The 15,440-nt window shown below is 22.5% G+C and overlaps 1 protein-coding gene across 1 annotated transcript; it reads right to left on the bottom strand.

Annotated features, from left to right (window-relative positions):
• Nucleotides 1–10,797: 10,797 nt before the first annotated feature.
• LOC140920641 (uncharacterized) lies at nt 10,798–11,178 on the bottom strand. Its single transcript, XM_073369440.1, has one exon. The coding sequence runs from the start codon at nt 11,176–11,178 to the stop codon at nt 10,798–10,800; it is 381 nt and encodes a 126-aa protein (XP_073225541.1).
• Nucleotides 11,179–15,440: the final 4,262 nt, after the last annotated feature.

Here is a 15,440-nt window from a genome sequence, read left to right as displayed (position 1 = left end):
TGAGGTGTATTAGATTATAATTTGAAAGGATTTTAAAAGATTTTTTTTTTTGTGTGATGAAAAAATCTTACGATATTCAATTATGCTTGTTTGAATATTGTAAACAAGATGTACAAATCTAGTGGTATTCAATCAAGATTCGTTACAATTTACAAAATATCTTGTGGTATTTAAAATCTTTAAAATTTTAATTGATTCTTTTTAAAAATAGATTTCATGGGATTTTGTAACTCTCTTTCTCCCACTCTCTTTATTTCTCCCTATTTCTTATTTCCAAACACTGATTTCAACTCAAAAGACTCTAGTTCTAGGATCCGATTAAACTCATCTTGCAAACTTACCATGATTTTTTAATCCTCAAACTCTCTCAACTTCTCTACATTCTCTCATATACTTTTTTTTCATTCTCTTCTTACTTCATTAATGCATTTACATCTCTCTCTTCCTCCTATGCTCTCTTCTCATGTGACATGAGCAATATTATTGTTTTTCACCGCTCTCTATTTCTATAAAACGTGTAGTTAAATTTTTATTCTGAACGCATGTCCAAATGATATTTTAAAGAATAATTACAAAAATAATAATAAATAATTAAAATAATATTTTTTTTTTACTTTTTATTAGGTTAACAACCTTTTTTTATAAAAAATAAATTGTCTGTTGTTTTCTTATAAGTATTAATATGACTATTAAATGTGTACTGTTTTACTCAAACTATATGCAGGCTCGGCGATTGACTGTGCAACATGGGGCATTGCACAGAGCCCAAAATTACTAGGGCTCCAAAAAAACAAATTTACTTATAACAATTGTGACACATTGATTAAAAACATTCTATAGAATCAAAGAAACATACAATTTTAATAAGATTTGATTTATTGTAGAGGAAGTGACTGATTACACCATATTTTTATTGAGCTTGGTAAGAGTTTTTTGTCAATGAATGAATTTACAAAGAAAAAATGTCATATGATTAAGAAGTTTGTTTTGATAAAAAAAAATGATTAAAAATATAACTTGAAGTTGTATTTAAATGTTATTTACAATTTACATATTTTTATGAATTTAAATATAGTAGTTTGAGTTTTTGGTGTTACATTCGATAAAAATATAATATTTTAAAATAAATTATAGTTATTACAATTGCATTTGTTATTACACCCAATTTTTTTAGATTTGAATGTGGCTTATAAAAACATTAAGACACTCCTTGTTATATGAAAATGTAATAAGTAAAACGAAAATTAGTCATCAATTTTAAGATCCACTTTTTAAGGTGTGTATGTGATATTTCAATTTGAGTGTGTGATACAATCTCTGGAGTAGTTAATATCATCATAATGAACCTCAAAATAAAAATTAATTGATAATTTTCTCACCTCATTATTTAAAAATTTAATTGAGATGATGATAATGATGACTAATATAATTAATTTTATAGTATTACATATCATGATAATAACTTTTAAAATAAAAATATATTACTAATCTACTTGCACATCCTTAAAAATGATATAATAAAGATGATAACAATAAATTTCTTTTCAGACAAAAAAAAAATGATAACAGTGAAAATGATGCATATAAAGATAACATAAAGATAACGATTATCAAATGAAAACAATTGTTAATTTATTCATGCATCATAGAAGATTATGTTCATAAAACAATGATAATTGCGTTGATTTTAAATTTTAATAAATAAAAAACATTTATTGAAAATATTGTATTAGAGAACGTGTAATAGTAATAATTGTTAAATTAATTGAGTCTTTTAAAATCTTATAAATCTATAAAATCTTATAAAATATTATGATATAAATCATTAAAAAATTACAAATCATGATAGTTTTTTAAAATCTTAAAAATCATCTTTTAAAACAAGACTATTTTTACATAAAAGTTATTTATTAAAATCCTAATTCAATGCATCCGGTAAAGATTAATAACCCGAACCAATTTCTCTTATCGAAAGGCTACATATATTATTATAATTCCATATGTACTCGAGTCTTGTTTAATTATCATATGTTAATATAAAACATTATATATTACCACTAAATATTGCCACATAATGGTCTTTAAATTCTATCCGAGAAATACGGATATTGCTACATATTGTCATGTTGTTATAAAAGATATTTAGCATCTTTTAGATAAAAAAAAAAAAATCGTCTTATAATGTTAATTAATACTATAATATTACATATTAAAAGATATATTAGACGATGACTTTTTGATTTACTTAATTAATTTTTCAAATATGTCTCAGTGTAACAAATAATTGACATGTATGTTATTGGAATACTTAATATTTATTTATACATATAAATATTAAATTTAATAATTGGCAATTAATTAATAATACATAGTTAATTTGAAAATAATTTGGAGAGTTGAATTGTGGTTTTGATTGTTGTTGTTGTTGATGGTAGAATGAATTTAGACTTAGAAATGAGTTGTACGATCAACTTTTATTAACAGTGGCACTGGAATGCTCAATTTTTTTAGTACCATGTTCTTGTTGAAGCTTGGTATCATGTTATGATTGAAGTTTTTTAATCAATTTGATGTTATGATTGAAGTTTTTTTAATCAATTTGATGTTATGATTAGAGTTGTTTACCAACACCGTATTCACATAATCAATCTACATCTACATAAAAATTATTTATTATAATCAATTTTTATAACTAATCCATATAATTTTAATTCGTATAATTAGATTTGATTTTACAAAATCAACTATAAATCGATTATATTCACGATCAATATTCCAATTCTCTATTTTTTTAATAAAAAATTTGTTTGGAAAAAACTCCAAAATAGATAACTCTATTCAAAGCATATGGATTTGTTAAAAATCATAATTTAAATATCTGGTTTTCAAAAATTGGTTATTTATATTAGGGATGTTTGCGGTACGGTTTAGATCAATTTTGAGAGAAAAAATCATCTAATTTAAATATTAAAATATCTGTGATTCAATTCGGTTCAATTTGGATGATAATTAAAAAAATTGATCACATCTAATCCAAATTAATACAATTTTAATTAGATTGATATTCGATTTATCTAAATTATAATTTGTAATATATTATTTTAATAATAATATTATAAAATTACATTAATAGAACAAGTTTGAAACAAAATATTATATATAATATACTAAAAATTATTATTAAAGAATAACATAGATCAACTATGTTTGAATTATATAAAATAATAATAAAAATATACCAACATAAAAAAAATAAGTGTTGTTAAAGATTAATTGAAACTAATAAATAATAGTTTAGTTTAATATCTCATACTACTAAAAAAAATTAAAATTTATAAATAATATTTAATTTGATTTGGTCCGATTTTGTAAATTTTTTAAATAGATTGATGGTTTGTTTTAATCGATTTGAAATGTAAAGACCCTAATAAATATTTGTTTGTGGTTATTTTGTGCATGCATGATTGAGTTTTAAATTTGTCATTTGATATTTGATACTATCGATTATGTGTCTATCGTCCAACTATTCGTAGTCCGTATGAAGTGATGGGGTTAGGGTTGGGGGCAAATGAATATTCACTTCTATTTTCCATTGCTAGTCGAGGGAGTCAGGTTTCTCATATGACGAGGACTATTTTAAGCTGTTTTGTCGAGTTACTTTTATCTAATTTTGATGTCTGATATTTTGATTACTCAATCAAGGGAAATATAACACTTTTTTTACAGAAAATGTTAAAAAAAAAAAAAAAAAATTGTACATAACTGCGAAGTTCAGAATTAAACTAAGACATTATATTTTGATAAATATTGATAGTTTGTAAGTTGAGGTAAGTTTTACCAATGAAATTCTAACACTTATAACTATACTCAAAATCCTTAAATTCATGATATGAAGTTGAATTTTGTAAAATTGAATGATGACTTGATTTATGAGTTACTCAAACTCACCTATGTAAGTAACATTGATGTGAAGTGAATTTTTTACTATGGTTATTTTTCTTTTAGCAAACTCAACTAAAATCTGAAACACTGATAATTATTTAAATTAGTATAATTGTGGAAGTTCGAATTAATTAATAAGTAATTTTAAGTGTGAATATGGGTGACAGTAGGTTAGTTTTCGACAAATTTATACTAGATCAAACATTTTTTATTAAATAAGAAAGTTTAAAGTTTTTTTCTAAATCTATTTAGCTAAAAAACAATCAGACTATATACTATAAAAAAATCTTTTAGGCTTAATAAATTGAGATACTTAAATAAATATGAATAATAATAATAATAATAATAATAATTATTATTATTATTATTATTATTGTTATATGAATTGAAATATGTTAAATTCTATAAAATGACATCTTAAATTTTCAAAAAAAAAATATATTTAATTTTATTGAACTATTAGTTTATTAGTCTATTTAAAAATATGTCTTATTAGCGATTTAAAAATATAAATACGAAATAAACTAATATGTTGTACCAAACTTTTTTAAAGGTCAAACTTAAATCCTAAAAAGTACCTATGATAAACTACCATTCAAACTCAAACCTTAAATTTTTTGAAAAATTAAACTCATGAATTGCAAAGTATTTCTTAACTTATCCTATTATCAATCGTATATGTAAATGATGGTTATAAAAAATGTTTAAGAATGGAATCGAATGAAAAACATCAATAACCGACTTGAAATGAATGTTTGTTAGAAAGAAAGAGACAATTGAAATAAAAACAAACATTTGAATTAATATTAAATAAAGTGAATAGCAAACAAGGCCCAAGGGGAGGCTGCTGGCTATATGAAATGTGTGGGGACTGCACCTGTTGAGTGATGTGAACGTGCAGAGTGCTGCACTTGAAACAAAAAGAAGCGTGAAGAAAAAAAAAGGGTCTTGCTTCTTCTTCTTTGTTGTAACAGAGGAAAAATAAGATAGATAGAAAATTTGGGGAACTACCGAGACAAAAAAAAGTCATATAGTGAGAGATTAAAGGTTGGAGAGAAAATAGTGCTCAACGCTTATTTTGTTGATTTTTCATCTTGAACATTGAAAGGGACAAGAAACAAGAGTTCTCTATTGTGTAATTTGATGCAGATTATTTGATTTTATAGTGAAAGGAGCTGATTTCCCCCTGAAACGTTATTGGACCGAACTTCGTAATTAAATTTCGTGTTCACAATTCTTCTCATATATTTTTTTTTTAATTTCTATTGACAAGTCATGTGGTGACGTGGCAATGTATTATTTGAGAAAAGTAATTTATCTAATCTAATTTAATATCTATCTAAAAAAGCACTGTATTATGGTTAATTGACTACATTACTTTAACAATTGACACATAGTATAAATAAGAGTATAAATGTCTTTTTTATAATTTCATTAAATGCGACTAGACACAACTATTAAATGTGATGTATCACCGTAGTGAAAGGATGAATAGTTTGGTCAGTTTGTAAAAGGAGAGAAGAATGAATAATAATAATAATAATAATAATAATAATAATAATAATAATAATAATAATAATAATAATAATAATAATAATAATAAGATCGACGATAAACAAACTTTTATGATTGATTTCAACTACAAACTTTATAAAAATTGAATATAAGTAATTTCAAGTTAATAATTCTTTGAAAGTCAAATCCAACCTTCAATTAATGTAGGAACGTTTGTTAAGATTTTGTTTAAACAATTATTTTAAAAAAATATAATTACTTAACCTTCATCTATTTGTTACCGCCTTTAAAAAAAAATTGAATTTGAATATAAATATAAAAACGGTTTAAAATAAAATATTTGAATGATTTCTCCCAAAAATTATTTTTTAAAAGAAATATTTTTAAAAAATGTAATTTTTATTAAAGTGTACAAACACCAAATAATCTTCTCCTATTCTTTAAAAAACTTTTAACAAATTTTTTTTTATGGTTACTATATGGTTTTATATAACGGATCATCGCAACTTCAAATTGAATAAAAAAAATTATGAGAAACATATCAAGACTACTTATTTATTTTTTTATGGATAAATATCTTGGTGATAGATTTTTATGTTTGTTTATCCCTTCCATTATTATGATTTGTTTATTGCTTCTTGTAATTAAAGTATAAAAATATTGTCTCTATAACTTTTTTTTTAAGATTAAGAACAGCATTAAATTCCGTAACTCTATTTATTAGTATAATAATTAAGAAATTATAAGTCATTATCTCTAATTGAAATATCTTTTCTAAATTTAAAATTAAGAATAATAATAGAATTGAGAGCTAGATAAGAATAATTCATCACGTAGAGATGATAAAATTTATGTCATTGATGTGAATTTCATAATAAAAAAAATTATATATTAACACATAAATTTGTCACAATATTAGATGTCCTAATATTGTTCTTTGTATTTATATTTATATGATGAAGAAATTTTTGTTTCTCTAACTTTTTTTTGTTATTTTTTATTTTGATAGTTGAGATATTTTTGTGTGATGCATGTATAATTTTATATTTAATCACTTACGATACTTATTAAACACTAAAAGATAAATCAATAATTATTTATTTAATATATATCCCGATAACTACTAAAATACAAAATAATGAGACAAAAAAAGTGAAAAATAAAAGTAGTAGGTTTCAGAAAAAGAAGTGTTGCACTAAATTTAAAATTATCATAATTAAAATAAATTAATAATATTTATATTATAATTTTTTTTATGTTTCTTATTTAATATATAAAAATGTTTTTTAAAAACTTTAAAATATATGTAAAATTTATAATAACATTTTAACAAAATCACAACGTCAAACTCAAGACATGTTCACCCAATTTTATTCTCCTCGTTTGCAAATACATCTATTGTGGATCAATAAAACTGAAAGTGACACTTTGGAGGGGACTGGGTTCTTTAAATTTTGTTTGTTTAATTATAAGTTAAGGTTATTTAAAAAAAAATAAAAAAATTATAAATCAATGTAACATTGTTTTTTGTTTAATTTATCAAAAAAATATAGAAAACTATATTCTCTTTGCAAGTCATAATCGTTTAACTTTTAAATGACAATGCTTTTAAAAAAAAACATACATAGCATATTTAGAATAGGATCGTTAATAGGTCTATTTGTTTAACATTTTAAAAAATTAATTTTGATTTTATATTTTTAAAAATATTTTTTATGAAAATTTATAAAAATAGTAAAGATTTTTTAGATTTATTTGTTACCAATTAAAAAAAATATAATTTTATCATTTAATAACTTAGATACTCATTATTGTAGATTTTAACATGATAAAAATTACATTATTTAAAAAAAATATAACTTACAAAAATTATTTGTATGAATAGCAAACCAAAATAGCTTTTCATTATCAGTTTTTGAAATAAATTAGTTAAACCAATTTTTTACTTGAATTTTTTTTAATTTATTTTTAAAAAATATTATAACAAAAAGATTAAATAGTATACAAGTTATTTAAAAAAATCTTAAACAAATAGATCTAATATCTTCATCACTTTCCTCATGATAATTGTATGACTTAATTAGATTCAAAATACAATAATTATTGTTATCATCATTGAAACAAAAATTAACAAAATTAGAATAATTCAGTAATTAAAATAAAGATATTTGGCTTGGTAAATACAATAATAAGAATTTTTATGTGAAAAAATCATAAGACCTTCTCCATCGCACATATAATGTTTTTAATAAAAACTACAATTTTGCATATCTAATAATCTAGCTAAAGACTACTAAACAACTACGGTACTAAAAATAAAAAATAAAAACAACCAAATTCATCAATTGTTCTTTTTCTATTCATATTATCTTAATCGTCCTTTATCCTTTTTTCATTCATATTATCTTAGATCGACACAATGGACAAGAATAAGAAGACGACTGCTTGATGCATAATTGGCTAACCCACTTGTCAAGACACTCTTTATGAAAAACATGTAAACATTTTATATAAATGAGTTCTAAATTTGACCCATTACCGTACTCCTCCAAACAAATTGAACATGGATCTTTAGAATCACAAGAAAGAGGTTGATCAACTTCAGATTTCTTTAAGCAACCCACATTTTGTTGACCATTTATATTATAATCACGATGATGATATTGCTCCATTAAATTTTCTTCTTCTAGTACAATTGATGTGGTAACATTAAGCAAATATCCAATATTCCACGTGGTTCAGTGTTGAATGCAACCATTCGTCGTGTCTCCTATTTTAGGTAGAACCATTTTTAATGTATAAGGGTGCATAAAACGGAACATGTGATATAATAAGAAAGTATTTTGATTAAATTCCATAATTGTTTGTGCATTACAATTGCATAAGATTTCTCTAGGGATGAAGAAGTAGTCATCGACGATAGTAGTAGCTGTAAAATAAGGAGTTGATGTAGAAGAAAAAATTGAGTGATTGTAACTAAAATGAATGGAGATGGTCCCATTCAAAGAAGGAAATATTGTTGGTGAGAAGGAATGTAATGATTCAAGGACAGGAATCATAGTTAGGTTGAATGAAGAACCCATAGATGTGTTATAGTGTTTGAGAGGTAAACAATAATTTGGTTTAGTGTTTATGAGTTTGGTTTAATTTGTTTGGTATGCTGATGGTTTTATAGGATTTCATGGATCATAACAATTTAAGATTGGATAAGAAAAATAAGGAAAAACATATCAAAGCTATTTTTATTTTTTTATGGAAAAATATATTGGTGGTTGATACTTTATGTATTTGGATCTTTCTGGTAATTATGATTTATTTTCTTTTTCTTATCTTTATAATTAAAGTTTTTATCTATGTTTTAGTATCTTCACTCTAAAATCGGTTGATTTTATTTTATCTGTTCTAGTTTGTTGCCAATAGTTGTGTCAAAAAAAATTAATATCTTTATTTATTTTTAAATAATAACGTCAATGAATATCGTATCTCTTTTTATTTAGTCTCATAATAAAAAAGTAGTTATAGAGTCATTATCTTGAACTAAAAGATGTCTATCTTTATAAAAAAGAAGTTATAGAGTCATTATCTTGAACTAAAAGATGTCTATCTTTATAAAAAAGAAGTTATAGAGTCGTTAACTAACTATTTTTATTTTTTTATGGAGAAATATATTGGTGATTGATATTTTATGTATTTAGATCTATCCTATAATAATAATTTTTTTTTTTATCTTTATAATTAAAGTTCTCATCTAAATTTTAATATGAGCACACTAAAACAAGTTTATTTTTGTTTTACCTGTATTAGTTTGTTGCCAATAATTGTGTCAAATTTTTTTTGCATATTTAGATTATACAAAAAAAAAAAAAAAACACAATGATAACGGCAATGAATATCGTATCTAGGTTTATTTAGTCTCATAATAAAAAAAAGAACTTATAGAATCACTATCTCTAACTAAATTATGCCCAATATGACCATGAAAAATCGGAGAAAATAGTTAAATATACTAAACTTGTGGCGGTGACAAATCAAGATATTGACAACGTGTACAATTCATTTAATATACTAAACTTTTGTTAAATAAATAACAATAAATTATATTGGAAAAATTATTTTGTAAATATCTAATAATTCAAATTATAGGCTCTATTCCATATATTAGAGGAGTAAAAAAAATTATATTTAGAAGAATTTCTTAAATAAATTATTTATTTAATTAATTTATAATTATAAAAATTGTATAGTCTTCAGTTTAATGATTAAATTTAAAGAATATGTAATGAATAAAATTTTATCAAAAGTTTACACCGATATTTGTGCATAATTTCGTGATTAATTGATCTTTAATTGATCTATTTTTTGCTTGACTGAACAAAAAATTTATTGTCCAACAATATTTATTGAAAAAAAAATTAATATCCTTCTCACGATTATTTTTCTCTCTCATCTTATTGTTACATAAATTTCAAAAATACAGCTTTTTGGATTGAGGAAAATTTTGAAAGATAAATGTTGTTACATGTATTGAGCGATATCTTAGATTTTGTTTTTTTTTTTTTAACAAAATCTTATTAAGAGTTAAAAAACGTAATTTTTATTCAAAATCTTATTAAATTTATAAAAATAGTAAATATTTTTTAAATTTATTTGTTACCAATTAAAAAACATAATTTTGTCATTTAATAACTTAGGTATTCATTAGTGTAGATTTTAACATGATAAAATTTACATATAAAAAAAAAATATATCTAACAAAAATTATTTGTATCAATAGCAAATCAAAATAACTTTTCATTATAATCAGGTTTTGAAAATTCATTATCCAATAAAAATTGTAGAAAGTAGATTAAATACTTCAAATCGTATTTTAAAATAAATTAGTTAAACCAATTTTTTTTAAATTCTTTTAAAAAAATATTATAACAAAAAGATAAAATACTATAAAAGTTATTTAAAAAAATCTTCAACAAATAGATCTAATATCTTCATTACTCTCCTCATGATAATTGTATGGCTTAATTGGATTCAAAATACAATAATTATTTTTATCAGCATTGAAACAAAAATTAACAAAAGTTGAATAATTTAGTAATTAAAATAAATATATTTGGCTTGGTAAATACAATAATAAGAATTTTTCCATGAAAAAATCATAAGATCTTCTCCATCACACATATAATTTGTTTTTAATACAAACTACTATTTTGCATATCTAATAATCTTGCTAAAGACCACTAAACAACTAAGGTACTAAAAAATAAAAAATAAAAACAACCAAATTCATATAAATTGTTCTTTTTCTATTCATATTATCTTAATCATCCCTTATCCTTTTTTCATTCATATTATCTTAGATCGACACAATGGGCAAGAATAAGAAGACGATTGATTGGTGCATAATTGACTAACCCACTTGTCAAGACACTCCTTATGAAAAACATGTAAACATTTTGTATAAACGAGTTCTAAATTTGACCCATTACCGTACTCCTCCAAACAAATTGAACATGGATCTTTAGAATCACAAGAAAGAGGTTGATCAACTTCAGATTTCTTTAAGGAACCCACGTTTTGTTGACCATTAATATTATAATCACAATGATGATATTGCTCCATTAAATTTTCTTCTTCTAGTACAATTGATGTGGTAACATTAAGCAACACATTGATCTCCAATATTCCACGTGGTTCAGTGTTGAATGCAACCATTCGTCTAGCCATGTCTCCTATTTTAGGTAGAACCCTTTTTAATATATAAGGATGCATAAAACGGAACATGTGATATAATAAGAGAGTATTTTGATTAAATTCCATAATTGTTTGTGCATTACAATTGCATAAGATTTCCCTAGAGATGAGGAAGTAGTCATCGACAATAGTAGTAGTTGTAAAATAAGGAGTTGATGTAGAAAAAAAGATTGAGCGATTGTAACTAAAATGAATGGAGAAAGTACCATTTAAATAAGGAAATATTGTTGGTGAGAAGGAATGTAATGATTCAAGGACAGGAATCACAGTTAGGTTGATGGAAGAACCCATAGATGTGTTATAAGTGTTTGAGAGGTAAAAAATAATTTGGTTTAGTGTTTATGAGTTTGGTTTAATTTGTTTGGTATGATGATGATTTTATAGGATTTTATGGATCATAACAATTTAAGATTGGATAAGAGAAATAAGGAGAAATATATCAAATCTATTTTTATTTTTTTATGGAGAAATATATTGGTGGTTGATACTTTATGTAATTAGATATCTCCGATAATTATGATTTATTTTCTTTTTCTTATCTTTATAATTCAAGTTCTTATCTATGTTTTAGTATCTTGACTCTAAAATAGGTTGATTTTATTTTATTCGTACTACTTTGTTGGCAATAGTTGTGTCAAAAAATTTTCATATCTTTATTTTTTTTAAATAATAACAACAATGAGTACCATATCTCCTTTTATTTAGTCTCATAATAAAAAAGAAGTTATAGAGTCATCATCTTTAACTAAAAGATTTTATCTAATTTTAAAGTTCAGATAAAAGATAGAATTGAGAACTATAGATAATGATGGTACAAGATATAGAAATAATAATATTTATGGTTAAATAAGTTCTTAAGTTAAAAAATAATGTTTTTGTTTTCATAATGATATCTTTTTTCATAATTATATTAACTTATTTGCCTATTTAAAAATATATCTGATTAATTATTTAAAAATATTAAAATGAAATAGGCTTTGAAGTAGTCTAAGAGACCATACCTTATTTCCATCAAGGTCAAATTCAATCTTAAAAAATATTTAAGCTTGCAACAAGTCACATATTAGACTTATACCTTGAATATTTTTTTAAAACCAAAATTAAACCTTGGAAAGTCTGGTTCGACATAAACTAACCTATTTCTATATTTAATTGTTGATAATTATTGACAAACATATCTTTTAATCAATTAACATAAATATAACTATCCCTATTAAATATAGTATATTCTTAACTAAATCAATGGGTTGAAAAAAATAGATAATGTCATTATATTTGTAACGTTTAAATATGTTTTTATCAAATTTAGCATTACATTTATATTATTTTATTTATATTTTATCAATCTTTATTTTCTATACTTATATATAAAGCATATCTATAATTTTTGTCTCTTTTCTTCATGTTTCAGTCTTTCATTTAAAGTTTTTCATTTATAATTGGAAATTTTTTAGCCTACAATTTGATATTTTTGTTTATTTAATTAATTTTTAAAATTTGATATATCTTTTTTCATTCCGATTCTTTATTTAATTAAATTTTTTTAGATGATATAAATTGTATAGTCTTCAGTTTAATGATTAAATTTTAAAAATATGTAATAAATAAAATTTTATCAAAAGTTTACACCGATATTTATGCAGAATTTTATGATTAATTGATATATTATTTGATTGATTGAACAAAATTTTATTGTCCAACGGTATTTATTGAAGAAAAAAAATTAATATCCTTCTCACGATTATTTTTTCCCTCCTATCTTATTGTTACATAAATTTCAGAAATACAACTTTTTGGATTGAGGAAAATTTTGAAAGATAAAAGTTGTTACGATGTATTGAGGGATATCTTAGATTTTTCTTTTTGACAAAATCTTATTAAGAGTTATAAACTCATTTAAACTCTTCATTCTTTGTGCCACCAGAAAAGTGTTATAATGTATACTCAACAAATGTACACTCAATCGACACTAACAAACCATGAATTACTCCTTCAATTTAAGTGTGATATCTTATCCTAAAAATTGGTTGTTGAAACTGATCATATTATAATAATAATAATAATAATAATAATAAGAGGAGAAGAAAAAGTGGTGGAAAATTAATTGATTTAGTTAGAGTATTCTAATATTACCGTTGAGATCTAAATTGAAAAAAAATAATATTAATTATTTATCATTCTATCTATAGATTAATTTTTATAAAATATTGATAGATTACAATTATTTTTATATAAATAATTATAATAAAAGTCTAAATATTAATAATCTAATTTTTATTATTAATTAACTATATAAAATCTATTTATATCGGATTTGTATATATATTAAATATTTATATCAAAATAGTTGAAGAGGTAATTTTTATAAAGAAATCCCTTAGTGAAATAAAATTAATGGAAAAATTGCTTAAAAGTGTTATTTAAAAAGGCTAATCACAATAAAATGTAATTATACATTGTTTTTTTTTAAACAGAATTTACATTGTTAAAAATATTTTTTTTTATCAAATAAAAATATAAAAATTAATATCTTAACTTATAATAATAAAAAGTTAACAATTCAAAATTTTCAGATTTTTTTCAATTATATTTTCTTTTTGGATTATTTTTTCAAAATACCTTGGTTTGAAATTAATATTTTTATTTCTTCAAAATATTGCAAGACGATAATGCGATCATGCATTGCGTTGGAAATTTTCTTTTTATACAAAGTCGCATCCTGAGGATGCGATCATCAATTGATTTATGTATTTATTTTTAACAAATTAAAAAATTATAAAATATCACACCAATAGATAGTCACATCATCATAATACGACATCATGAAGAAAGAAATTTTTTAGCACAAAATAAAATATTTTATTATATTAGTTTTAAAGTAGGGTATTTTAAAAAATAAAAAAATAAAAAAATAAGATATAATTAAAAAAAATCAAAATTTTCTCTTTAAAATGACTCTATTAACTTAAAAATTAAATTCATTTAAGACAATTATCATTCAAACAGTGCTGCAAAAATTAAAATTACTCTTTTAAAATTACAATATTATCTTAAAAACGATATGACAAATTTTTGTGAGGAACATTTTATAATGTTCTAAATATACTTACAAAAAGTAATTCAAAAATTTAAAAGTTAAAAGATGATTAAACATGCATTGTCCTACCTTGGACTAAAATTATTTATTGAATAATTTTTAATGGACTAAAAATGTAATTTTGTTTATGGGATAAAATCGAATTTTTGAAATTTCATACACAGACAAACTGCCACTTATGAAATTGAATCGTCATACACGAAACAAGTTCTCCTTAACAAAAATTAAAAATTATTATTATATGTTAGACAAATTATCACTTATCAAATTAAACTATCATGCACGAGATAATTTTTCATTAATAAAAATTTAAAATAACTATCTTACACGGAGCAAATTCTCAATAATAAAAATTTCAAAATAATTAACATACATGAGACAATTATCGTACACAAGACATTAAGTTGGTATACAGGGGACCATGAGAACCACTGATGATAAAATTAATGAGATTGATATAGGACAAAGTGAGTCCTGATAATAAAATTAAAATTTATTTGTATGAAATGTACATAATACTAATGACATCATTTAATAAACAACTATATTGATAAGAAAAAAAAAATATCTTTATGGTTTTTGCTTTGATGGATGATTTTAAATCTAGTTCTTTGTTGTTAATTGTATTTATTATTTTATGTTATTTTTCAATTATAATATTACCGATTAGTCCAAACTATGCCTTAATTTAATTTTCTTATATAATTCTTATTTAAATATAGGTTGATATAAACGGGACCGGGTAATCCATTTATGGTAAAATTATTGACATTAGCATATCTATTATAATTTATTGATATTGATATATATAAAGACAAATTAAACTTTGTTTACTTTACTTTAGATTAGATATTTAATTAATAATGGAGAAAATTGTGCATTCATATTTTACACGTCTTTGTCTAGCATTGCATATAATTTTCCAAACATATTTATAACTTTATAAGTTGATGTACTACTTTTTTAAAATCATATAAAAATAATAATGTTGATTTTATATAAATCAATCACACAACTAAGGACTTGTGCTAATGCACGAGTATTTTTGCTAGTTATTCTTAAAATACAATTGACGATTAGTGTTGTGATACGATGGATCCAACAAGAACATTTATTCTCCTAAATTGTAAATAGGGAA

The sequence above is a fragment of the Cicer arietinum genome, chromosome 6, assembly GCF_000331145.2.
Source record: "Cicer arietinum cultivar CDC Frontier isolate Library 1 chromosome 6, Cicar.CDCFrontier_v2.0, whole genome shotgun sequence".
NCBI lineage: Eukaryota > Viridiplantae > Streptophyta > Magnoliopsida > Fabales > Fabaceae > Cicer > Cicer arietinum.
The sequence above is the reverse complement of the archived record's forward strand: the minus strand, read 5'-3'. Positions and strand labels throughout refer to the sequence as shown.

Excerpts from the sequence above, each read along its gene's own strand:
- LOC140920641 (XM_073369440.1), bottom strand. The coding sequence starts at position 11,178 with ATGGCTAGACGAATGGTTGCATTCAACACTGAACCACGTGGAATATTG.